This window comes from Sorex araneus, chromosome 1 (genome assembly GCF_027595985.1).
Source record: "Sorex araneus isolate mSorAra2 chromosome 1, mSorAra2.pri, whole genome shotgun sequence".
Lineage (NCBI taxonomy): Eukaryota > Metazoa > Chordata > Mammalia > Eulipotyphla > Soricidae > Sorex > Sorex araneus.
In genome coordinates, this window is record NC_073302.1 from 224,707,699 (window position 1) to 224,733,955 (window position 26,257).

General features: G+C 38.1%; 1 protein-coding gene across 5 annotated transcripts in view; it reads right to left on the minus strand.

Moving 5' to 3' along the window:
* FNDC3A (fibronectin type III domain containing 3A) overlaps window positions 1-26,257 on the minus strand; it is a 167,602-nt gene that overhangs the window by 22,098 nt on the left and 119,247 nt on the right. For all 5 annotated transcript variants that reach the window (XM_055133520.1, XM_055133530.1, XM_055133512.1 and 2 more), the window contains 11 exons: window positions 25,300-25,359; window positions 22,014-22,152; window positions 19,390-19,443; window positions 17,331-17,455; window positions 16,261-16,435; window positions 8,919-9,005; window positions 5,220-5,358; window positions 4,629-4,697; window positions 3,693-3,811; window positions 979-1,084; window positions 717-892 (listed from right to left, as the gene is read on the minus strand). In XM_055133520.1, coding sequence (XP_054989495.1) covers window positions 717-892; window positions 979-1,084; window positions 3,693-3,811; window positions 4,629-4,697; window positions 5,220-5,358; window positions 8,919-9,005; window positions 16,261-16,435; window positions 17,331-17,455; window positions 19,390-19,443; window positions 22,014-22,152; window positions 25,300-25,359 — 1,249 coding nt within the window. The remainder of the gene's footprint in view (window positions 1-716; window positions 893-978; window positions 1,085-3,692; window positions 3,812-4,628; window positions 4,698-5,219; window positions 5,359-8,918; window positions 9,006-16,260; window positions 16,436-17,330; window positions 17,456-19,389; window positions 19,444-22,013; window positions 22,153-25,299; window positions 25,360-26,257) is intronic.

Below are 26,257 nucleotides of genomic sequence, written 5' to 3' on the forward strand. Positions count from 1 at the left end.
TTGAAACTTGAGGGGAGTTATTTAACTTGTGTACAATAAAAATTTTTATAAATTTCAGCATTATAAAATTTTTATTATAGAACAGTTAAAAAATATTGCTCATCAATGTAAGAAATTATTGCTTTTTCCTTATAACAGAGAACCTATCTTAATGTTAGAGAGATGACAAGAGTCAGAGTTGGGTAAAAAATGCCTTGATTTTGAAGTGAAAAAACTTGAGTGTGTGATTTCTCCCTACGTGACTGCTGACAAGGAATTGAGTTTTTCTGAAATAGACTTTTCAGTTGCAAAATTAAGATAACACCTAATTTGCCTATTTTTGGAGGAGCACAAATTCATAAGAGAGGAAAGATCCACACAAAACCATAAATATTTAAAATAAACCTCTTTTTCCTCTTTGAACACATTGCCAAGTTGAAATACAGCATATGAACTGTAAATCAAAGAAATTAACTATTGCATATGTTTTCACCATGTGATCCTGAATCTAGTCTTAAGTTTACTAAGTGGCTTAAGTGACACAATTTAAGTAGGGTTTGGAAAAAGAGATTCGATGACGATTAGGTTACTGTTTTCTAATTTATAAATGTAGGTTTATTATTAAAAAGTACAGAATTTGGAGTCAAATTTCAAGAAGAGCAAAAGAATGGGAACAATTAACTAAGTTAAACTGATACACCATGGTAATTTTAATTCCGCCAGCACTGTCTTCCTACCCCCACTTTGTTCGCTGCATGCAGTCTGAAGCTGTATGTCTTCCCAGGAAGGAGGTTGCTCACGGTACATTCTACTTCAGAACCTTGGTAAACTTCTCTGGGTTCATCCTTTTCTACAGGAGACATTTCAACACTGTAGCAGGAAATGGGTGATCCACCGTCAATCTGAGGAGGTCCTGAAGGTTGAAAATGTTATGCAATTTAATAGGAAGAAAATATCGAGTCCTGCACAAGTACAATTTATTGACAAAATGGAAATTACCCCATCGCAGCTGTATTTCTCTGGCTTTGGGTCTCCCCTGAAGTCTGGGAGGCAGGCACGGACCAGGGGGCACGGCAGGAGTCTGCACCAGCAAAGACTCAGATACCTGCACAGAAAAATGCTCCAGGCTGAATATTCAGACTGCTTTCAGAAGGGAAAACAGACAGTTTCTACTTGATTATCAACTGAGTAATTAATTTCTGAATCAAGACAATCAAATACAATTTTAATTAACCAGATTAAAAAAGACATGTATTATATGACTGCTATATACAAACAAGATACTGAAGAAACTCCTCAAAACACTTCTTTCCGTAATGAAAAAATAAATTTCTAATACAATCTAATCGGCATTGTTTTGACTTTATCTAAATGAATCTCCAACAGTTTGCAAATACTGTTTGCTTTATTTTCAAGACTGCTTAGTATGTTGGGTATTTTATTGTACACTGAACATTTTTTTTGTGGGGGGGCGAGGGGGAGGAGGGAAGGGTTTGGGCTATAGGCAACAGTGCCCAGGGTCTACTGTTATTCTTTTTTTTTAATACTATTTTTGCATTAAACATTAAATTCTTGGTTGTGCTCATGGAAGTAAATGTGGTACCAGGAATTGGAACCAGGGTTGAATTACAGGGGATGAACAGTGAACTGTCTCCTGTAATATGTCTTTGGACCCCTAACTCTAACCTAAAATTAAAAATAAACAAAGAGAGCTTCCTTTCTTCCTTTACATCTAAAAATAATCTGGAAATCATTAACTTTTCCAGGCATTTGGACACTACTTTTAGTCTCTATGTTGTTTAAAAAAATAAGAAAGTATCTTTTAGTTCTATTTTAAAAGACTTGTCCTTAAAAATAAACTCTGCAAATCTCTTGTATCTGTACTGTACTAACATTTAACAATTTACATTTAACAATCTTTCCAATAATGAATACAGATTTGGTAACTAATCTAGTTTGCTGTTTAAGAATGCTGTATAGTAAGTATATAAGAATGCTGTGTAGTAAGAATGCTGTAAAGTAAGTATAGTATGAAAAGTATTAGAAATCATAAAGCCATACTGGAAAGTGATTATTTTTTCCGGGGGTCAGGTTGGGGTGGTGTTGCATTATAAAAAAAAGATCCAGGCAGAATGTGAAAGGAAACAATTGGATGACAATCCTGTAGGGCAGAACTTATACTTTCAATAAAATATCAGTAGCACTGTCGTCCCATTGTTCATGGATTTGCTCAAGCAGGCACCAGTAATGTCTCCATTGGAGACTTGTTACTGTTTTTGGCATATCAAATATGCATGGGTAGCTTGCCAGGCTCTGTCATGTATTTAATTTAAAAAATATATATATTTTTTGTTTTTTGGATTACATGCGGTGGCAGTGGTGCTCAGGGATTCCTCCTGAGTGTGTTCAGGGACTAGGAGGACAATACGGCGTGCTGGGGTATTGAACCTGGGTAGGCTTCATACAAGGTAGGCACCCAACTTGCTGTATCTATCCAGCCCCTAGTGATCAATTTAAAAAGTTTCTGCATTAAACTTTATTTGAAAAATAAAAATTACAACAAAAGTTCCAAGAAACAATTCCTTGTTAAATTCATTGAAAACATTTGTGGGATATAAACCATATATATACATACGGGACTAATATCCAAGGTGAGGATAAGTAGAGGCCGGGAGGAGAGGTCAATGGTTGGATGCTTGCCACAAGAGTGTGTGTGGGGTGAAGGGCACACCTGGGTAAAGGGATAGACCTGATAACCTTTCATTATCTGCATTCCAGAATGAGAGAGAGAGAGAGGAGAGAGAGAGAGAGAGAGAGAGAGAGAGAGAGAGAGAGAGAGAGAGAGAGAGAGAGAGAGAGAGAGAGAGAGAGAGGTGAGAGAGAAAGAGAGAGAGAAAGAGAATGAATCAAAGTGCCTGCCATAAAGGCAAGCGGTGGGGCGGGAGGGAAACTGGGACCACTGCTGGTGGGAAATGTAGTATACTGATGAGGGGACGGATACTGGAACATTACATGACTGAAATCCAATCAAGAACAATTTTGTAAATGTGTATGTTACTGTGATTTAATTAAAAAAAAAACCAAAGGAAAAAATTTCACTGAAAACAAAACAAATCCAGGGCCAGAGAGATAGCTCAAAGGGCCGAGCATCTGCCTTACACATGGGAGGCCAGGATTCGTCCCTAGACCTCTCAGGACCATCAGGAGCAATGCAAGAGCACCGGGCTTGAAGTAGAACGAGGACCACGGGAGCAGCTACTAAACGAAAGCCAACTAACCCCCAAAACAAAGCAACCCTGTTAAAAATATATCTCCCTGTAACATTAATAGAGAGCACAGTGCAAGGCCATTTTGATCACTGGCTCTCTTTAAAAAAAAAAAAAAAGGCAATTTTCCCGAAACAAGTATTAGAATCTGTTTAAAGAGGACCTGAAAATCTGTCTACAATCACTTCTACTTCTGTTAGATACGGTTACTTAAGGACTATTCTAAAATGTGTTATCAAGTTTTCTGTTTTCTCATCCAGATGATAAATATTCACCACAAACAATAAGCCGATTAGATCAGAATAGCCTGGACACCATAAAACAACCACTTGGGTAAAAGAAAAAACTTTTATCTATTTGTGGGCATATTTCAATACTTGTTGGGACATCTAATAATCCCATCTCATTTGATCAAACATAAAAAAAAATCTGCATGTAACTATTTACCGCACTCTGTCCTCCATCACTGATGCAGTAAACTCGAAAACGATAGAAACAGCCTGGATTCAGTCTATCACAAAGATGTTCCCTAGTAGCTCCACTGTATATCATATCCCATTTATTTCCTGCAAGGTGAAGAATTGCGTTCAATCAGCTACAAGGTAATGTTTAACAGTCTGGTATCATGGACACGGCAGGTATCCAGGTTTCACTAAATAAGCGTTACATAACTTGTTAGAAACAGTTTAAGCTCACTGCAGTTTCCTGGAAATGATCTAATTCTCTGTGCGCAGCTTCCTAGACAAATTTGCATAGCTTTATTAATGTGAAGTATCTCTGCAACTCTGTACAAAATCTATCTTTGACTTATAACTTGCTTTTAATTAAACATTCAAAATGTGTTTACTGGCCCAGTAGTAATACAACACACAGAGAATGACCTGATGATAGGAAGTTTAGTCTCAATTAAAAAACATTTTTAGTAGGAAATAGGTCAATTTTTAGAAATAAAAATTGCAATTAAATATGACTTAAGAGTAAAGTACACTAAGCTTAAAATTTATTATTAAAAATAATATGATGCAATCAAAATTTTAGAACACATCTGAATTTCATGACACATCTGGGTATAAATCTGAGTAAACTAACTTTCAGAGGACTTTAGTCTAGGTATACTGAAAATAAGCAATATAAATAAATAATAGACAAATTATTTATCTATAATTTATTTATAACAGATAAGTTATTTATCTATAAATTATTAATATAAACAAATCATATTCTTGTGAAGAATATAATTATAGACATACAGCAGTCTTATATTTGATTCACTGTAATTCTGGAGATGATAAATTAAAGTGTGCCAAGAGCTTAACTGCTACAAAGGAAAAAAGGTGTAAAATATAAAGTCATGACCAGTGGTCTGACTCTGGTTGTGCTTACCATTAGGACCTTCTGCCATCTCTACTACGTATTTATTGATGGCTGCCCCTCCACTGTCTTTTGGTGGGTCTATCCAAAGAAGCAGAAGAGTTTTAGGCAAAGTACATGTAATTTAAGAGTACCAGGAAATAGAATGCCAAATTAAACTTGAAAAGAAAACAAAACCAAAAACAAGCCCACCTGCAATGCTTTTTAAGGTCAGTAACAGAATTTCGTTACAATACTGTCTTTCCATTAACTGTACTTGAGCTCAATTACTATTTGTTTTAAATGGAATGCCAGAGATACAGCTTAGTAGCAAAGCAAAGCACAGGTTTTGCACATAGAACATCCTGGTCTCAGACAATAAAAATGTGCTATTTTCATTTTTCATGAGAGCCAAGAAAACCCAGTTAATTTTAAAAGTTCAGGGATCTTCCATTTTACACAGAAGTTCCTGTACTACTTCTACAAAAAATTCAAAGATCATTCTATACGAAATCTGAAATTTCAGGTGAATATGGTATGTTTGAGTGCAAAGTGGTATGTGTGATACAACGTTTTCCACATCAGTTAAGTCCCTCAAACAAATATGCATTATATCTTACTTACCCCAAGTTATTTTAAAACTGTGAGAATGTATTTTTCCTTTAACTGAAGGTTTTACAGGTACCCCTGGCTTATCAGGGCATGTAGTAAACTCTACTACTTCACTTGGATTACTTTTACCTTCAGAGTTGTAAGCAATGACCTGTGACGAGAATACAAAGACATGAATGTTTGATACCTAATGATACTGGCTTAATGAACTCAAATAAGGTTTCAGATTGCAACAGCTTATGAAAGAACTGCCTGTCTTCAATGGGGACTTGACACACATAGTAAGTTTTCTTAGACCTGGGAATACAAGTATAGTATTTTAATATTAAACAAGAGTTATCACAGGAACAAACTATAATCTGCTGATAACTTGGTGGGATTGCAGCTTATTCTGCCTTTTGGAAAAAAAAAATCTCGATTTTTAATGTCCATGATTTGTAATAAAAAGGGCCTGTCCATCTATATTGGACTCAAGTTTATAAACTCTCAGTTGGCTTGTGAAATCAGCAAGGATACTTTTTTGAGACTAATTTTGCTTCTGAAGATTTTATTTCAAATTTTCAATTGTCATCTGATCAAATAAAATTATATTCTTCGTCTTCTCTAGCCTTTTGGTACTTCCCAATCTTGGCCTTGGAGAGTGCCAACTTTTCCCAGCTCGGTTTCCATTATCCATCCGCCACAGAGCATTAAACATTTCAAAACCACCAACCAAGCCAGACCTTGTCACACTGGCCTTGTAAACTCAGATAATAGTGGTTAGTTTCTCAACAAGTTTGTTTTATTTAAAAAATATTCTTTTCAGTGACCAGAATACAAAGACAGTCTACAGAATGGGACAGGATATTCACCCAATACCCATCTGATAAGGGGTTAATATCAAGGATATACAAGGCACTGGTTGAACTCTACAAGAAAAAAACTCCCAACCCCATCAAATGGGGTGATGAAATGAACAGAAACTTTCTCAAAGAAGATATCCGAATGGCCAAAAGGCACATGAAAAAATGCTCTTCATCACTAATCATCAGGGAGATGCAGATCAAAACAACAACGAGATATCATCTCACACCAGACTGGCACACATCCAAAAACAACCAGTTGGCTCGGATGTCGGGGGAAGGGGACTTTCCTTTACTGCTGGTGGGAATGCCGACTGGTTTAGCCCTTTTGGAAAACAATATGGACATTTCTCAAAAAATTAGAAACTGAGCTTTCATTTGACCTAGCAATACCACTTCTGAGAAAATGTCCCGGAGATGCAAAAAAGTACAGTAGAAATGAAATCTGCACTTGTATGTATATTGCAGCACAGTTTACAATAGCCAGAATCTGGAAAAAACCCAAGTGCCCAAGAACAGATGACTGGTTAAAGAAACTCTGGTACATCTACACAATGAAATACTATGCAACTGTTAGAAAAGATGAAGTCATGAAATTTGCATATAAGTGGATTGACATGGAGATTATCATGCTAAGTAAAATGAGTCAGAAAGAGAGGCACAGGCATAGAAGGAATGCACTCATTTGTGGAATATGTCACTGTCATTGTCATCCTGTTGCTCATCGATTTGTTAAGAGCGGGCACAAGTAACATCTCTCATTGTGAGACTTATTGTTACTGCTTTTGGCATATCCAATATGCACGGGTAGCTTGCCAGGCTCTGCCGTGCGGGCGAGATACTCTCGGTAGCTTGCTGGGCTCTCCGAGAGGGGCGGAAGAATCGAACACGGGTTGGCCGAGTGCAAGGTGAATGCTGTACCACTGTGCTATCACTCCAGCCTTGTGGAATATAAAGTAACATAATGGGAGACTAACACCCAAGGATAATGGAGTTAAGGGCCAGGAGGATAGCACCTTGGCTTGGAAGCTGGCCTCACATGCTGTGGGAAAAGGCAGTTGACACAGAGAAGGAACCACCAAGTAAATGATGCTTGGAGGGCTTGCTCTGGTTGGGAGATGTGTGCTGAAAGTAAACTATGGACCAAACATGATGGCCACTTAGTACCCGTATTGCAAACCATAACACACCAAAGGAGAGAGAGAGTAAAAGGGAATGTGCCTGCCACAGAGGCGGGTGGGGGGCATTGGGAGGTGGCAGGAGGGATACTGGAAATATTGGTGGTAGAGAATGGGCACTGGTGGAGGGATGGGTACTCGATCACTGTATGACTGAAACATAAGTATGAAAGTTTGTAAGTCTGTAACTGTACCTCACGGTGATTCATTAAAAAATTAAAAAAAAATTTTTTTTAAGATGTACACATATTTGAATTTTTCTTCAGAAAATAAAGATTAATGACCTCTCTTTCCCTTGAATTATACTTGATGACTTACTTCTAACAGGATATGGTAGATATGATTGTGTGCGTTAATTTCCTATCGAGAAACCATGTGGTTCTCACATGGTTTATCGTTACCTATGAAAAAGCAAGACACTAAAGTGAAAGTACCTATGGGTTCTCTGCTCATTGCAAAACATCACAAATAATGTTAACTGATCAATTACTTTCAAGAATTCAGGAAACAAGACACCCATTTTTTTTCTAGAGGTGTAGGCTCATAAGGACAGGTCAACGGTCCCCGAAATTAAATCTTTCTTTAAAAAATTTGTATACCAGGTCCTAACCTGGCTTTCAGTTAACCATTTGATTAAATTGGCATTTTATTTTTGGCACTTGTTTATCTCTCTGTATTTTAAATAACTTTCACTTTCATTTTCCTCTCTGTTCTTGAATTTTTCATTGTTCTAATTTTAGTATTTTGAAAATCTAAAATTCCTGGTATTGGGTAAACTTAATCTACTAGAATTCATTTTTAGTTACATTCCCAATCATTTCTTTACAAGTAATATGATATCTAGTCCCTATTTTCTGAAAGTATTTTTATTGCCTTTTTTTTAAAGAAGATTTTTAATTTGACCTATTTGCTTGAAAGAGAAGTCTGCACTGTCAAGCTAGAAAAGCAACCCTGAGACAGAAACAGGATGCAGTGACTTAACCTGCCCTCTGCTGGTACCAGCATATGGTAGACTAACAGTAGAAGTCTGAGCAACTAGAAATGTTCATGAAGACATCATGAAGACATTATATGTTATTTCCTAGTATTTTTAATTTTCCTCAACACCAGTGGTTTTTAAATTTCAGCTCATATCATCAGCTGGAAGTCCTGCTACAGATACGAAGTACAGTGCTTATGCCTTATCCTCAGAATATCTGATTTAGAGCTAGGTCTAGGGGCAGATGGGTTGGCAGATAATTTACATAAAAAAAAACTACTAGTTGATGCTGGTAGAATGAGTTGGTAATTACATTTTGGGAATCACTGCTCAAGATCTTACTGCTATTTTGTTTGCTATTAGTAAACTAGAGGTAGGGACATTTTGTTTTAGCCTCAATTACCTGGGGAGTGTTTTTTGGGCAGTCTATTTTCTTCTTGAGTATTCTTATAATATTGTATACATTCTGAGAGCAACTGCTACAGTAAAAAAATAATTATTTTTGTTTTGTTTTTGGGTCACACTCAGTGATGCTCAGGGAATCATGTGATGAGAATTGGACTTGACTTTAGCATAAGCAAAGCATGGGCACCAATGGACAACAAGCCATTCAGCTATTTTCCTGGTCCATGAATCACAAAGGAGTGAGGTATATACTTGGTTTTAACACAACAAAACAAAAAGAGTAGTTTTAATGGCTTTCAAAGCTTACCTTAAATTTATATTTTGTACTACGTCTGAGATTTTTCACTGTGTAAGCAAGATCTTCGCCATCATATTTTGGCTTAAAACCATATCCCTGCAAAGAGAAAACAAATCATTAAATTTCTGACCACAGGGCAATGCTCTGGGCTTACTCCTAGCTCTGTGCTCAAAGGTCACCCTTGGTAGGGCTCAGGGGAAGATATGGGGTGCCAGGGATCAAACTGGGGCCAAATGCCTAAATTACAAGTGCCCTACCTTCTATACCATCTCTCTGGACCCATTCACTAGATTTCTGACAGGAGAAATATGGAAAGACTATGATCCTCGTATCATTTGCTGTGTACAATATGCTAAGTGCTGTTGAGGATAATACTTGTTTTGATGCTTCATTTTTGAATGGATGATGGACCTAGAAATGCTGCTGAACATCTGTTAGAGGACGAGAGCTATTTATTCTCCGTAAATACAATAGCCAAGAGAATATTCGTTTGTGTTCAGAGAAAGGAAAGAATGGGTGGAGTCAGAATCAGTAGCAACTTCTCAATCAAGTCTATCCCTGAAACTTGAAACGAGTTTCCCAGATAGATGTTGTCAGTCAAACTTTAATCTATCTAGCTTGCCCTACACATGGGTGTGTTTAGTTAAATGACCAGCTGGTTGTGCTGGCAAGGTGGGGATGTCACTTAGGTTTGGGACTGCTAAATTTATAGACCCAGTGACTATACTTTACCTACTGATGCCAGGTTTTAAACTATTAAAATACTGAAGGGTCATTTTTGTCCTTTGTTATGTGTTACAATCTGACTGATGTGAGGTGTGCTGATTTGCATTTCTGATAAGTGACTCAGATATCTTTTCATATCCCTACTGGCCATCCCTGTGTCTTTTTAAAGGAAATTTCTGTTAATTTCTTCTTCCTGTTTTTTGATGGAGCCAATTATTTTTTTCTTAAGTTTTACAACTGGTTATTTATCTGGGATATTAACCTTCTGTTAGATGAGTGGTGGGCAAACATTTCCTCCCATGATTTTGTAGACTGCCATTTACTGTACAAGTCTATTGTTTTTAGTTCTTTTTGCAGAGTCTTATGTAGAGTCACAGGACCAGAATCTTTTTATTTTGATCATTATTTCTTTTGTGGTGCAAACAATTTTTAATCTGATAGTCCCATTAGTTTATCTTTGATTCCATTTCTTTGACCAAAGGTACTGAATCATGAAGGACAACTTAAAATTCAATATCATGGAGTGTTCTGCCATTGTTTTCTGTAACTTATGGATTCAGATCTGATATCAAGGTCTAATTTTTGTTGTTTTTGTGGACTGCACCTGATGGTGCTCAGGCTTACTTCTGGCTCTACACTCAGCAGTGATCACACCTGGCAGTGCTGGATGACCATATGGGATGCCAAGGATTGAACACACATTGGCAGAACGGAAGGCAAATGCCCTACCCACTGTTTTGAACTGACTTTTGTGAACAGAATGAGACGAGACTGATTTCATTTTTGTGCATGTGACTGTTGAGATTTTCGAACACCATTTGAAGATGCTTTCTTTGCTCCCACCACATCATACTCTTTACTGTTCTGTCAAATATTAGTTGCCCCAGGGGCTGGAGTGACAGCACAGCGGATAGGGCATTTGCTTGATTTGATTCCCAGCACCACCAGGAGTAACTCCTGAGTGCATGAATCAGGAGTAACCCCCGTGCATCACCAGGTGTGACCCAAAAAGAAAAAAAAAATTAGCTGTCCATAAACCTGAGGATCTGTCTTTGGACTGTAAATTAAATTACATTGAATTGGAAGTCTGTCTTTATTCTTGTATCTCAAAGTTTTATTGTTCTCATCTATTTTTTCCTTAGGATTGCTTTAGCTATCTGGGAGTTTTAGTACTCCATTTAAATTTCAAGAGAATTTGGTCAATGTTTTAAAAAAATATCATGGATATTTTAATAAGGACTACACTGAATCTGTGTAGTATTTTGGGTAGTACTGTCAATGTAGACAGTATTATTTCTTAAAATCCACAAATACAAAGTGTGCTTCCATTTTCTTTTAGTAATGCTTTAGTTTCTTTGTATTAATCTTTCACCTCTTTTATTAAGCTGATTCCCAGGTACTTGTTCCCCCCTACCCCCCTGCAAATTGTGAATGGGATGATTTTTTTTTTTAAATCTTTCTTCCATTTTCTGTTTGCATACAGAAATACCATGGATTTCTGCATGATTTTGTTGACTGCCATTTACTGTACAAATTTACTGTTTCTAAGAGTTCTTTCTGTAGAGTCCTATGGGTTTTCTAAGTATATGATCATGCCATATGAAAATAGTGACAGTTTTATTTCTTTTCAAATATGGATGCCTTTAATATCTTTTTTTGCCTAAAAGTCATGGCAAAGATATATACTAGTATACTGAATAACGGTAGTAAGGGTGGGCAACCTAACATAAAACAACCATTATTGATGTGGGAATGGCGAAACCTTTTGGGAAAGCAATATAGACATTTCTCAAAAAATTAATAATTAACCTGCAGTTCCATATAACCCTGCAATTCAAGGTCTTGGTATCTACCCTAAGGGCCCCGAAACTCTAATTGAATACATGTGCTCCCATGTTCAATCCAACACTATCACAATTGCTCAAGTCTGGCAACAACCCGAGTGTCCAAGAACAGAAGAAACTATGGTAAAGAAACCATGGTATGCCACCGGACCCCACGCCAGGCTGTCTCACTCAGGGCGCCCAGGGCCGGGGGTGGGGGCAGGTGACCCTTCCCCGCCCTAGGGACCCAGCCCTGGCAGCCGAAAACCTCCACAGCTCAAACCTCATGGCTGCTCCCCACATGCTCAGGACGAGCCTCACCCGTGAGTGGATCCCCAGAAAATCCAGGTATGCGGGAATTTCTGACTGAAAATGCGGGGCCCTGTGAGACCAGTTCGGGATCCCTGTCCTTTCCTCCCCTTCTCTGGGGACTCAGCGGTCAGTCCTGGCCACCACCCAGATTGCACATCCTTCTCTCTGGAAAGGAGCAACATGATGATCCCCATAACTGCCTCGGACCCTGAGCCAGGCTGTTTCGCTGGGGCCCCCACAGGGTACAGGTGAGACCCACCCCTCCATGCCACAAAAGACCCAGTCCTGCCCTCCACACCTGGGGCCCAGCCTCACCCACGAGTTCATCTATTCCTGACCGTGCGATACTTCAAGCCAAATGCTTTACCCATACTCCAGGGTTACTGAACCACATTTGACAGGGTTCATAATAGGAGGCGACCAATCTTAGAGGGAAATATACATTTTTTTACATAAATATATACAAAAAACACAAGGCTCAACCTTTAACAACACGTTAGTGATCTCTTATAGAAGGGCTTAATGGCCCCTGGGTGAAATGAACAATCACCACATTCTTTCCTCTAAGGAGACTTTTTCCTAGCTTTCTCAGAAGATTTTCATAACAAACAATACAAATATATTATTTTGGTTCTGCTTTAGGGCAGGAATTGGGGTTTGGGATAGAAACATTCGAAATATGGTGGTGGGAAGGTATAATGGTGGTGGGATTGGTGTTTGAATGTTAAATGTAATCAAATATTGTGAACTACTTTGTAAAAAAAAAAAAAAGAAAACAACCATGGTACATATATACTATGGAATACTATTTAGAAGTAAGAAAATATGAAACTAGGGGCTGGAATAATAATGTAGTGGGAAGGGTGATTTTGATCCCCAGCATCCCCTATGGTCTGCCCAGTAATGCTGGGAGTGATCCTTGAGCACAGAGCCAGGAGTAAATTCTGAGCATCACTAGGTGTGGCTCCCAAACAAAACAAAACAACAATAAAAAAAAAAGAAAGAAAAGATGAAATCATGAAATTTGCCATTACATGGATGAATCTGGAACATTGAGAATATGGTGGATGAAGTGGATACTCTGGAGGACGGGCTGGTACTGGAGCACTGTACGCATGAAACCCTGTCATTAATACTACTGCAAATCATGGCAACTAAAATAAAAAAAAAAAAAAGTGAAGGGCTGGAAAGGCAGTCCAGGCATTAAGATGCCTGCTTTGCACGTGGCTGGCTCCAGTTCAATCCCTAGCACTGCCTGGGCCTCCAAGCACCACTGAGAAAGACCCTGTTGCACAGAGAGCTGGAAACAGCAGTGCCAGGTGTGGCTCAAACTCCCACTTCTCTAAGCACCCCCAAAAGTGAAAAACTGAGATATAATTAACATGCCTTAAGACTTATTTTAAGATATATTCCAAGGGTCTGCCCTGGGACTCTCGCATGCAAAACTTGTGCTTTGACTCTTTAAGCTGATTCCCAACACCATTCAACACTGAATCCATATTAATTTGTAATTTTTTCCCTGTACATTTCCCCCCTCTCTGGTTTCATTCACTAGTACACTATCTCTGATTCTGCCTTTATTCAGTTAAACAGAATCATTTTACATGGTCTTTAATAATTACGTTCTTAATAGATGACTTCAGGGGCTAACGTTACGGTATCATGTATTCTATTCCTCCAGAGGGTTGAAAAATAAGGAGATAACAGTTTTTTTTTTTTTTTTTGTTTCAGAGCCATACCCCTCAGTATTCTAGCTACTCAATGCTGTTAGGAAGTCTCTCCCAGAAGTGCTCAGGGTTCAATGTTGATTAAATTCAGGCTCCAACATGCAAAGCATGTGTCCAAGCCCTCTGAGTTCTCCTTCTAACACACCACATTTTCTTTTTTTTTCTTTTTTTTTTGCTTTTTGGGTCACACCTGGCAATGCACAGGGGATACTCCTGGCTCTGCACTCAGGAATCACCCCTGGCGGTGCTCAGGGGACCATATGGGATGCTGGGAATCGAACCTGGGTTGGCCGCATGCAAGGCAAATGCCCTACCTGCTGTGCTATTGCTCCAGCCCCAACACACCACATTTTCTTAATCCATTTAACAGTTCATGAACATTTGGGTTTCCATTTCTTTTATAATTATGCTGCTATAAACTTTTTTGGTAATAATGCTGTAATAAACATTTATGTACATTTTTTGTATGAATATACATTTTTAATTCTTATACTGCTTTAGCATGGTTCTCAAAAGTTATACAATAATATAGGCTACCAAAAGTTACCCTATTTTTCAGCTACATTAAAAAAAATCTATTGGGGGCTGGAGTGATAGTACAGCAGGGAGGGCATTTGCCTTGATTGTGGCTGACACGAGTTCAATCCCCAGCACCCCATATGTCCCCCAGCACTGCCAGGAATAATTCCTGAGTACAGAGCCAAGAGCATCACTGGGTGTGGCCCAAAAATAAAAGGAAAAATAAATCTATTACTGAGGCACCATCATTTACAAAGATGTTGATAATAGTGTTGTAGGCAAAAAATGTTCCACACCACTGCCAGCTTCCCTTCATCAATATCCCTAGATTCCCTCCCACCCCTCTGCCTACTCCCCTATTTTACATGCTCACAAACTCTCTATATAACAATTTTTAAATAGGGGCTGGAGCGATAGCACAGCAGGTAGGGCGACTGCCTTGCATGCGGCTTACCCGGATTCGATTCCTCCACCCCTCTTGGAGAGTCCGGCAAGCTACCAAGAGTAGCCTGCCCACACAGCAGAGCCTGGCAAGCTCCCCATAGCGTGTCCGATATGCCAAAAACAGTAACAAGTCTCACGATGGAGACGTTACTGGTGCCCGCTCGAGCAAATTTATGAGCAACGGGATGACGTGATACTCTTATTAAAGAGATACCTGATGGGGCTGGAGCGATAGCACAGCAGGTGGGGTGTTTGCCTTGCACGTGGCTGACCCGGGTTCAATTCCCAGCATCCCATATGCTCCACTGAGTGCAAAGGCAGGAGTAACCTCTGTGCATCACCAGGTGTGACCCAAAAAGAAAAAAAAAAAAGGTACCCGAGAGTACTAGAATCATGCTGTATGTTGGGGGTCACAAGGGCCACACCCAACAGTGCTTCAGGGAACATCAGGTGCTAGAAATCAAACTCATGGCCTCCAACATGTAAAGCATGTACTCTTACAGTTTGTGCTACGTTCCTGACCTCAAAAATGCTTGTTAGACCCAGCAATACCACTGCTGGGAATATATCTCAGAGAAGCAAAAAAGTATAGTCGAAATGACATCTGCACTTATATGTTCATCGCAGCACTGTTTACAACAGCCAGAATCTGGAAAAAACCCAAGTGCCCTAGAACAGATGACTGGTTGAAGAAACTTTGGTACATCTATACAATGGAATACTATGCAGCTGTTAGAAAAAAAGAAGTCATGAATTTTGCATATAAATGGATCAGCATGGAAAGTATCATGCTAAGTGAAATGAGGCAGAGAGAGAGAGACAGACACAGAAAGATTGCACTTATCTGTGGAATATAGAATAACAGAGTAGGAGACTAACACCCAAGAATAGTAGAAATAAGTACCAGGAGGTTGACTCCATGGTTTGGAGGCTGGCCTCACAGTCTGGGGAGAGGGCAACTCAGATAGAGAAGGGAACACCAAGTAAAATGTGGCCGGAGGCCATGCGGGGGGGGGGGGGGAGGGGAGGAATGCAGACTAGAGACTGAACACAATGGCCACTCGACACCTTTATTGCAAACCACAACACCTAATTAGAAAGAGAGAACAAAAGGGAATACCCTGCCACAGTGGCAGGGTGGGGTGGGGGGAGATGGGATTGGGGAGGGTGGGAGGGATGCTGGGTTTATTTGTGGTGGAGAATGGGCACTGGTGAAGGGATGGGTTCTCAAACTTTGTATGAGGGAAACATGAGCACAAAAATGTATAAATCTGTAACTGTACCCTCATGGTGATTCACTAATTAAAAATAAATAAATTATAAAAAAAATGCTTGTTATTTTTTGAGGATCTTTCCTGGACCTCAAGGGACTTACAGGCCACTTTCAGCAATACTAAATGGACAGGTCAGACTACGGTGCTGCTTGGGTCCTGCTGTGCCAGAGACCACCAGGGTCACCCCACCAGTGCTCACTGGACTCCAGGGCTATACCGAGTGAGGCTATATGGTGCTAAGGAATTGAACACAGGTTGTTCTCACATGTGCCCTAATCCCTCTTCGGTCTCTCCAGCCCTTCTCCTTCCGGAAATTAACCCTACTGCACACTGTATATTGTAGTTTACTGACTGTGTGTACTAAGTAATAAAAATGACCATTCGGTTAACCTTCCTGTGATATTCGCTTACTGTAGTAGTCTAAAAGTGCAGCTGCAATAATTTAAAGTGTACCTGAAGCATCTTTGGATTAATAACAAACCAAAATGTTTTAAATATTCCATTTTAGACAGAAAGTAATACTTACTGAAGTTTCTTCCTCCATCTCTAAAATGTAAGAAATTCCTTCATCTGATGGTGTTCCTGAGGGTTTACTCCATTGTAAGGATAACCAAGTAACCCCAGCCTTAGTTAACACAGGACTTGCAGGCATTGAAGGGGCACAGCCTGAGGTATAATATAAGATTTCTTCACTAAATCCACTGTTGAAACAAATGGTTTTGAACAAAGAATTTGAAGTCATTTTTATATAGCTAAACAACTCTTTTAAATTAAATATAAAATAAAATTTTTGATTTGACATTTAAAAAAATTTTGTTTTATTTTTATAAACTTTTCACAATAATTTATTACATTTAATATTCCAGCACCAATCCCACCACCATTACACCTTCCCACCACCACATTAATCAGGTCAGATACCTACAAATGAATTAGTATTCTTTTAGTATTGCACTTTATTTTTAGCTTCTAAAATATTTATCTTAATCAATGAAAAAATATATATATTAGCTTACAGAAAAACTATTAGAACAAACTTTTCTAATATAGGAGTTTATACCTCTATACAATGTCATTTATATGTAATAAAACCCACAAATTCTAAATTATGTAATCACCCATGTCCATAAGGGTAGCAGAGATATCTCACAAATTTCTATGTGACTCTTTAAGGCACTTGGCCTTTCTATTTAACCTGGATATCTGAAGTTATTTTCAGAATTCACCAGTTTAAACAAACTGGTGAAATCATACTGAGAACAGAAGAACCTCTTTGATACATAAAGATTTCATTTATATTATTAAAATTTTTAGTTGCTAGTTTTAATCTTTCCCATGGCCTCAATATAACTAAAAATTTTTAAAAAAGCTTTGGAAATCTATACATTTTAATCATACCACTGTCACTGTCATCCCGTTGTTCATCGATTTGCTCGTGTGGGCACCAGTAACGTCTCCATTGTGAGACTTGTTACTGTTTTTGGCACATTTAAAGTAATAAACTAAAGCAGATTTTTAAGTGGATAATTTGGATTTGAATTTATACAATTACAGTTGACTGGATAATCTAAATATCTAAAATAAATTGAATCTTACCTTGTACCGTATTCATTTTTGGCAGATAATCTAAATTTACAGCCCATTGCTGGCGACAGTTTAGTAATTTTAAATTGCTTCTGTGAGCCCACATAACAGTGACAAAATTCTCCATTTCCTTTTCCCTGAGAGAAAAGGCTGATTAAATATCATGTACATAATTATGAAATGAGAAACCCCCATTAATTCCTAATTGATAAGCTATAATGAGTATGCACTTTAAGTTAACTGTTACATGGACAACATAAAAAGGAAGTTATAGGGAACACCTAGTAGAGAATATTGGGAGGACCCATTTGGGTTGAAAGCCGAGTACCAAAAGTGGACTACAGACTGAACATGATGGACACTCAATACCTCTATTACAAACTACAACATCCAACAGGAGAGAGAACAAAAAAGAATTCCCTGCCACAGAGGCAGGATGGGGTGGTGGGGGTTGGGGTGGAGGTGGTGGAAGGGATACTGGAAACATTGATGGAGGAGAATGGGCACTGGTGGAGGGATGTAAACCAAATACAAACATGAAAGTTCATAAGTTTGTAACTGTACCCCACAGTGATTTACTAATAAAAGAAAGGAAGTTAAACATTCATCTTTTAATTGATACTGCTTATTAAACGTAGAACTGGAGAGAGTAAGTGTATTTGTATAGCCTTTTAATTATTGTATCTTGTTTTAACTGATTTAGATACCTTTGGCTTTAGTTAAAAAACAAAACAAACCCTGCTGAAGTCTTTGGCTTTAGTTAAAAAACAAAACAAACCCTGCTGAAGTATTTGTAAAGCATGAGGGGCAGGGTCATGGAAAACTGTGCTCCCATCCCTATTCTTTATGCTCTCCTCAGAAATAATTTTCATGGGTTAAGAGCAAAGCACACTTTATTTAAGAGGCAGAGGAAACACATTCTGGGGTGGAGTTTCCAGGGAAATATGAAAAAGCATTTATTTAAAGAAGAAACAGGCAACCCACAGGGAGACAATGGACTTCCCACAGGGAAACAGCACAGCAATCTTTGTTCAGTGTCTCTCTATACTTTCAGACTTCCTGCCCTTCCTCTGCCCTCCCACTTTCTTCCTCACATGAGCAATGATACCTTAAGCTCTGAAATTCTGATTATTTTGGCCACTCAAATCTTGCCACAGCAACAATAAATTGTCATGGCACTGATTTAAACATGATTTTTGTTGTTGTCTTGGGACATATCTGACAGTGCTCAGGAGCTACTCCTGGCTCTGCTCAGAAATCGCTCCTAAAGTGCTCAGGGGACCATACGGAATGCCAGGGATTGAATCTGAGTCGGCTATTTGAAGGCAAGCACCCTACCCTCTAGCTATCTCTCTGGTCCTCCGGACATAATTTTTCACATTAAAATTTTATAACGACAGTGTAATGAACTACAGCTTGCTGAGAGGTCATGTCACTTAAGGCTCATCAACAGTTGCGCTCCTTCGTAGAAAGAAAGGGAGAGATCTTGCAGGGTGCCATAAAACTCTGGTGAAGTTTTCTCATTACCATAAACTAAGACGAGTGCCTCGTTTGGAGTCTATATCAGGCAGTCTCTAAGCCCGATATTCTCAAGTTCTCATGATCTTGTCTATACTATTCACTATCTACCTACCGAACACTGTGAAGAATATTTCTCCAGCAACATAATTACCCAGCTGACAGCACTGATGCTGATTTAGCTGGGAAAAGATACATAAGAAGTTACTAATGCGCTTTAACGAATGACATCACACATTCAGTTATGTACCGCACAAAATCATACATAATAATATTAAAGAGGAAAAATGTGGGCTGGAAAGGTAGCTAACAAGCTAGAACCCGTGCTTTGCATACTGGAGGCCTGCGTTTGAATTCTGGCACTGCACTGTCCCCAGAGCACCATCTGAAGAGACCCCCACCCCAAGCACTAAGTTGGGAGTAACTCCTGAGTACCAACAGGTATGTATACAAAACTAAAAACAGAGGAAAATTAACTGTTAAAATTAAATTTAACTAGTTATTTGACTGATCATATACACAGTAACCATTTAAAAAGATTTAATTTACTTACTTCATCCCATTCTAAAATAAAGCTTTGGATTTTAGAACCATTGTCACTAGGAGCCTAAAAGAGATACCAAGATACAGAATTAGTACTTTAATAAATGATACTGTGATTAAAAAAAAAAACCTACTGTGTTGCAGATGTTGTAAACTAGTTCTCAAAATATATGTCCAAGTCTCACTACCTACTGTGTGCAGATATTCTTTGTCCTAAAAAAAAATACACCGAGAATACAAAAATAAATATTTTATACATTCCATAATCCCTTTAAATGCAAAGTAGGAAAATAAAAGATGCTAAAGTTTTTCTGAATACTGAATAAACTTGTTTTGAAATTTATTGGGGTATCATGATTTTTTTTCCCTTTTGGGTCACACCCAGTGATAGTCAGGGGTTATTCCTGGCTCTGCACTCAGGAATCACTCCTAGCAGTGCTTGGGGACCATATGGGATGCCAGGGAATTGAACCTGGGTCAGCAACGTGCAATGCCTATGGCCTGCCTGCTGGACTACTGCTCTGGCCTGAGGTATCGTGATTTATAGTAACATTAGTATTAATGTTTTAGGTATACAATATTTAGCAAGAACTACACTAACTTTTATAAACCCTTTAAGATCATCACTTCTTTTAACACTCACCTTGCAATCTGTAAGTATTACGGAACAATATGAAGGAATGAAAGAACTGGGGTTCTATGAAGAATTCCAAGACGACATACTGTCTGAATCTCTGCTTCTATATTCAAGGTTCCAATCACCTAAACTAACTCATCAATTTTCAGTAGTGGATATTTTACTATCTCTTTATATTGTTTTAGTATCTAATCATTCAAGAACTGGCCCTAAAAAATTGGGTGTAGTGTCCATAACAAGCAAACAGAAAAAAAAAAGTCTAGTTGTTATGTATCTTATGTATCTTTTAGGATAACTTCAAAATAGACAAGCTTAAGATTCACTACCTGTAATTCTTGAGCAAAACACATGTCTAATAAAGATCACTAATTATGAATTAATATAATTAGAAATCAACATTTTCTAAAATATTTACAATAGCAAGAAAGAACAGTGTCACTTAAGATATAATAAACACTTATTTAATATATGTGAAGTGGAATGGCAAATTAAGTTTTTATCTTCAGAAACAATTATAACCTTTATACCATGCGAAAAAAGGAGGAAATAAATGTTGAAAATATTTCAGGAACGATGTCCACGAACCACTTTTGGTACTGCTGCCATGTAAGCTTGTCTACGGGCCTTGCTCCAGAGACTCAAATAAATCTCAAAAGAGATCAACATGCCAAAAAAATTTCTCTGGACACCATCCATGGCTGAAACATTCAGGGCACCGTGGAGGGGGCAGGTGAGTCCAGTTCCGCCCAAACAGAGCCCCTGACAGCGGCTTGCTTCCACACTCCAAAATCACTGCTGGCCCGACTCCAGTGTCTTAGGACTGAGCCTCGCCCAGAAATTAATCTGCTACAAATAGAGTTTTGCGGGTTCTGTGACTGAAATTACCGAACTTTTCTCAGAGTTGGAGGGGCTGCCTCCCCCACATTTCCTAGTACTTTCGGAAGCCCTGACAGTCATGTCCACACCCAAAAGCCACCACCCAGTTAAAAATTTAACTCCAGCTGTATGTGCCACCATCTTAAAAATTTGCAGTGCAGGACTGGAGCGGTAGCACAGCGGGTAGGGCGTTTGCCTTGCACGTAGCTGACCCGGGTTTGATTCCCAGGATCCCATATGGTCCCCTGAGCAGCACCAGGGGTAATTCCTGAGTGCGGAGCCAGGAGTAAACTCTGTGCATAGCCAGGTGTGACCCAAAAAGAAAAAAAAAATTGCAGTGCAAAGCCACACACGACATCTTGACATCTCTATCTCTACAACAGTGATAAAACAGCAGTAGCACAACTAGGTTGGGTGGGATGTAACTTAGTAGACAACCAACCTTGATTAACAAAACAAACACAGAATCTGTGACAACATCTTAATAATCTCACATACAAGAACTTAATGTCTCCATGGTGAGATACAATAATTTACACCAATTTTCTTCTAAGCAAACATTTTTTGGTCATTGTTAGCAAAATTATTAATAATAAGCAATATAAAATAAACGATGAGAGCCTGTGTGGGGGTGGGCTTAAGGGGTAGTAGGGAAAATTGGAGACAATGAGGAGGGAAGGTGAAATGGTGGTGGGATTGGTGCTGGAATATTGAATCTCTGTAAAAAATCATCACAAACTTTGTAAACCAGTGTTTATATAAAGTGTAGGTGAAAACTTTACTTATGTAGGCCCTACCTATTTCATGTAAGTTATTTCAATTTTCTTATTTACATAAGTCAAAATAATATAGAAATCAAAAATTGGCTCTTACTGATTTATTTTCTGATCATTCTATTTGTCATTTCTTAAAGTTCTGTTGAAATAAGCATTATATAGTAAATTTATTATGTGTCTAAGGAGGCTAGTTGGGACTGGGAGGGAAACGGGATCTTGGTGGGGGTAAGGTCAGACTGGTGGTGCTGCAACACTGTTAAACCAACTATATAATGAATAACTTTGCAAATCACAGTGCCTTTTAATAAAAATGAATAAATAAAATATTTCAGGGATTATTCTTACCTTCCACTGCAAAGTGAGTGAATTTTTGGTCCGATTGGCTATCCTCGGTGGGTTAGGTGTGTCAGGCTCACAGCTCAAGGTAGTAAAGCTTTCAGCTTCTGAAGGACTTCCCTTTATAGAATTGTTTTCTGCCTGGACCCTAAGGGGATAAAATAATTTGTTTCATCTACAGAATCACTGTAGCCTGTTGTCAGAACATCACCTTTAAAGGTAGCTAAGTACTTGCAAGTTAGTAAGTGCTCTTTAAATACTCTGTCCCAAACCCATGCATATTAGAAAGGAAACGACAGCCTTTAAAAATAAAAAAAAGAAAAATAGGACAAAACAACCAGTAGCTTTTATCTCTTACTGATTGCAATTCAAAGAAAGAAATACACTTAAAAGTCATAACTATGTGATGTTAATATATGAGATAAATTTATATATACATATCCTGAGAAAATACTGTTTAAACAATGTAACATGCCAATAATTTGTTACATTTTAATTATAGTCAAAATATTAACAGGAAAACAAATAGTTAATAACACTGTACATTTGTAGTACTATGAAAGTAAATCAAAATTTTTTTCATCACACACAAAGTATTTTAGGGCTGGGATATGGCTCAGTGGAAAAGCACACCATATGTGGGAGACCTGGGTATGATTCCCGGCACTGCAAAGCTTGATAAAATAACTGGGGAACTGAGACAGTTCAACTGGCTGACGTACAGGTCTCGTATGTAGAGACCTGGGTCTGTTCCCAGCATTGCTGGGTGTAGCGTTGGGGTACCCTCAGCACTGGGTGGCTCTGCGCAGGCCATTGACGAGCAGCACTGCACCTCCGGCTGGGCCCAAGAGTCCCTGGCCCACACGGCCAGCTGAGCACACCTGGGTGGCCCATAGTGAAGAGTAAAAGAAATTACCTACAGTAACTGTTAGTTAGACTTAATGTGGTGACCATTTTGTGATATGCATAAATATGAACCATGGCTGTACAGAATAAGCTAATTAAATTTTGTGGAAATTATAAATAAAAAACGTTAAAATAAGACCATAAACCACAAATTACTTTTATGATGGCTACCCAAAGTTTCAAAAATACTGATGGGTCAGTGAAATAACTTTGGTTCATGTATAGGAAGTATAATTGACGATTTATCAGTTTAACAGGAATAATCCCAACAATAAATGCTCTCTTTAAAAATGAAGACTAACGATACTGAGACCAGATGGGGAGGGACCTAGTGTCTACTGAACTTTGATAAAAGAAGCAAAACAACACAGAATGAAACAGTATCTAAGTTATCCCTAATAAAATATTGTGAAATTGTAAGAGATTTAATATCCAAACTTTTTTTAAAAGTATCACTGTATCACTGTCATCCCATTGTTCATCCATTTACTTGAGAGGGCACCAGTAACATCTCTATTCATTCTAGTCCTGAGATGAAGGAGCAGCCTCTCCTTACTCTTCTTTCCTAATGATTGGATGCTCTTTCAGGGTCAGGGGAATGAGACCTGTTATTACTGTTTTTGGCATTGTGAATATGCCCCGGGGAGCTTGCCAGGCTCTGCTGTGTGGGCAGGACACTCTCAGTAGCCTGCCGGGCTCTCCAAGAGGCATATATATATATTTCCCTATTAATCAAAAGGTGATTTTCTTTTACTTTTCAATTTTGTTTGAATACAGTTTTCTGACTTATTTTAATAAATAAGTTTCATCTAAAATAATTCTTTTATTTATATTGAAAGAGTTTTGACAATTACTGGCATCAACAAGAGTGCAGAATACCATATTCTTTTACTAGTCATCTTATATGAAGTAGGTATGAAGGCAGAAGTCTACTGGCCCTCTGAGAATCTACAGCTGACTCAGGCAGTTGAGACATGTGAAAAGGGCAACCAACAAGGAGAATTATCAAGCCAGTGGTGTAAGACTAAGGCCACATAGGTCACTTTAGGCTACAGTAGGCAAATTACTTAACCTTCTGCTACTCAGTTTCCTTCTCTGTAAAATAGAATTAGTCTTAGTAGTATCTGTAGAAACCCTTTCTAACAGATTTGCAAGTGTTTAGAGGTGAGAGGCAAACAATGAGATCAATGCAAAGAGTTTGAGGCTCAAAGGCTGACATCAAGAAGGAAAGGAATTATCAAGTGCTTCCTTTCCAGCTGGTCTGACTTTGGGGGGGGAACTCCAAACAATAATAGTGAGTTTTTTTGTTGAAATATTGAATTTAATCAAAGTAAAGAGAAAGTAAAGTGAAATTTATCAGCTACACAGGCGGTGTGGGGGGCTGGGAGGGTGGAGGGAGGTTTACTGTAGTTCTTAGTGGTGGAATATGTGCACTGGTGAAGGGATAGGTGTTTGAGCATTGTGTAACTGAGACTTAAGCCTGAAAGCTTTGTAACTTTCCACATGGTGATTCAATAAAAAAAATTTTTAAAAAAATTAAAAAAAAAAAAGAAAGAGACAAAACCAGAAGCTGCAGAATGAGAGGGCCTGTAAGTTAAAGTTCACTTCCAGTGAGCAGTAGAGAATCATATCACTGATGGAGATTCAACAACCTTCATCACCCGCCATGAGATCCTTCCATGGTTCTCCTCCAATGCCTTGAGATTCACAATGCTTTCTGAGTATCATCTAAATTGCTACATAAATGAAGTACAAAGTGGAATTCCTTTGCCTCTTCCACTTAGATGGCTGCCCAGGAAACCTAGGTAAAATTCATGACCTTGGTGTATGCTTCCAAACAGCTAGATATTTGGGATTATTATTGTGAGGTATGAAAATGATTTTGTATTAATGGTAAGAAATAATATCAATCTTTCAAAGATCCATACAAAAATATTTATAAATAAAATTGAACAACTTGAGTTGTAGCAAAGTTATATGAGGGTGGGTGAAAATGAAACAAAACCGTGTATTGATAATTGCTGAAGGCAGGTGGTAAGCATGTGGCAATGTAATATAGTATTTGGTTTACTTTTTTTATGCTAGAGTTTTTCCATTTGAAAGAAAGATCAAAATTCATAAAGAATCTGTATGTGTACTTACCAGTTTATAAACCAAATTATTTATGATGTCATTTTGAATGAATGTCCAAAGTTGAGACATTTTCAGTGAACTATATATTGTAGGTATACTGTATGCATTATCTATTTATTCATTATGATTCCTAGGTCCTACCAGATTATTAACCCATTGAGATAACTTTTGGAAATATTTAAATCACAGAATTTTAAGGAAATAACTGAAAACAGAAACACCATATTTCTATGTCATACATAAAAGACCCCCTTACTTTGCATGATAATCTGTAGCAGGCTTGAGATCATTTAAAGTGACACTTGTTTCTTCTCCTCTGCGGGGAGGGAAAGAGTAATATATTATTGTCAATAAATATACAGATTTCCAGAAGATATGAACTATTTATGCTATGCTTTGGGATACTTTGTGAAGTTAAACTACCTCTTACTATTCCAACTGTAACCATATTAGACTATTAATTTAGAACTTTTGCAATTTGTAAGTGTACTAAACTTAATTATGCACCTGCAAAGCACTTTAAGAAAAAAAGTTGTGTTAAATTATTTAAGCCACACTATTTCAAAATGATTAAGGTATTTAATGAGTTGAAGAAAGAGAACTATTTTTCACTTCATTTTGCACAGTTAAAATATTACATAACATATACCACTACCAACTGCTTACAAGCAGTGTGCCAGTATTGTCTTTTATTAGACGAGAACATGGAATTAAAAAAATTATAGCTTAATGAGTTGATAAGAAAAAGGTGGATAAAAAAGCACACAACTAATTATATTTCAAGGGAAATAGCATATACCTTCTTAAAATAATCTGATATCAGTTTTATACTGGTATTGATAAACTAGTCTATTTTTTGCTTTTTATTTTGTTGTTTGGGTCCCAGTGCTCAGGGCTTACTCATGGCTCTTTGATCATTTCTGGTGGTGCTCGGGGATCAGACGTAGAGCCAGGGATGGAATCTAGATAGGCAACACCCCACCACCTCTCTGGTTCCAAACTAATCTATTTTTCAATCTTTATTATTATTTTTTAATGATTGTTCTCTCTTCACCCTGTATAGCACCTTCTACATGCCTATGTTCCAATCAACCTATTTTCAAATTAAAACCACTGAGTACTAGAAGAAAACATTTCTCACTGATCCAAGTACACTTCAATGAAATGGGCAGTTGTGTAGCATCCTTAAAGAGATTTAACTGCTGTAGGGTAAA